General features: G+C 58.7%; 1 protein-coding gene across 1 annotated transcript; it reads left to right on the top strand.

The window, feature by feature from the left end:
- Nucleotides 1-24: 24 nt before the first annotated feature.
- Nucleotides 25-1,061, top strand: LOC114485932 (reticulocalbin-3-like). The gene is made up of 2 exons (XM_028487723.2): nucleotides 25-251; nucleotides 833-1,061. The coding sequence occupies exons 1-2, from the start codon at nucleotides 65-67 to the stop codon at nucleotides 973-975; spliced, it is 330 nt and encodes a 109-aa protein (XP_028343524.2). The 5' UTR covers nucleotides 25-64; the 3' UTR covers nucleotides 976-1,061.
- Nucleotides 1,062-1,148: the final 87 nt, after the last annotated feature.

The raw sequence follows: 1,148 nt of genomic DNA, 5'->3' as shown, positions 1-1,148 counted from the left end.
GGGGTGGGCGGGGCCCGAGACTGACGTGTGCCCCGCCCCGGCTCGCAGGCGCATCGTGGACCGCATGGACCGCGCCGGGGACGGGGACGGCTGGGTGTCGCTGGCCGAGCTCCGCGCGTGGATCGCACACACGCAGCAGCGGCACGTACGGGACTCCGTGAGCGCGGCCTGGACCACGTACGACACAGACCGCGACGGGCGTGTGGGTTGGGAGGAGCTGCGCAACGCCACCTACGGCCACTACGAGCCGGGTACGCGACCCGACCCCTGCTCCGCACACACACCATGACCCGGACCTTTTTGACACCTTCATCCTGAGAACTTTAAGCCCGTTAACCAGATCCCTGACCTTTGACCTCCGACCCTTGACCAGGGTCTACCCACTTCTAGAACCCCATCACCCTGAAACCCCCAACCCCTTATCTCTGGTTTCTCATTCTGACATCCACTGGGGAACTTCAGATCCTTGACCGGGGCCATCTACCTCCCAAGCCCTTATCGGCCTGACCTTTGATCTCTGACCTCTCATCCTGAGAACCCCAAGCCAGTTATTCTTCCTCTGCCTCTGGATGCCCTCCTCTCCATCCCCATGCCCCAGTCCTCTGCCCCCCACGGCTCTTATCCACTCTCTCCTGGACCCTCAACCCAGCCTCCCCCTCCAGCCTGTCCCTCACATACACCCGGAAGGATCTTTCCACACTCAGAGCTGACCTTGACCTTCCCCTGCTCACAGCCCCCCATGGCTCCCCAGGGTCCCCAGGAGAGAGTCTTAGCTCCTCAGCCCAGTCTCACCCCACCATCCACCATCGTTTTTCTGCATTTTCTGCCCCAGCTAAATGGATCTTCTGCAGTTTCCCTGAACTCACCGTGCTCTTCAAACCTCTACAGTCTGCACAGACTGTTCCCTTTGTTGAAAATGTCCTTCCCCTCCTCTGTGTCCAGCAAGCTGAGTCAGTATACTGCACCAGAGCATGACTTCGGGGCCCAATGGGCCAGTATCAACTCAAAGTCCATCCTTCCTGGCTGCATGACCTTGGGCAAGTTATTTCCTCTCTCTGACAGTCAGCTTTCTCCTTCATACAGTAAGAATAAATGAAAAAACTGGGAATTCCCTGGAGGTCCAGTGGTTAGGGCTTCGTGCTCTCACT

This window comes from Physeter macrocephalus, unplaced genomic scaffold, assembly GCF_002837175.3.
Source record: "Physeter macrocephalus isolate SW-GA unplaced genomic scaffold, ASM283717v5 random_13784, whole genome shotgun sequence".
In the NCBI taxonomy this organism is placed as follows: domain Eukaryota; kingdom Metazoa; phylum Chordata; class Mammalia; order Artiodactyla; family Physeteridae; genus Physeter; species Physeter macrocephalus.
The sequence above is the reverse complement of the archived record's forward strand: the minus strand, read 5'-3'. Positions and strand labels throughout refer to the sequence as shown.

Coding starts and splice junctions, on each gene's coding strand:
- LOC114485932 (XM_028487723.2), top strand. CDS start 65: ATGGACCGCGCCGGGGACGGGGACGGCTGGGTGTCGCTGGCCGAGCTC. Junction 252..832: donor CTACGGCCACTACGAGCCGG/GTACGCGACCCG, acceptor TTTCTGCCCCAG/CTAAATGGATCTTCTGCAGT.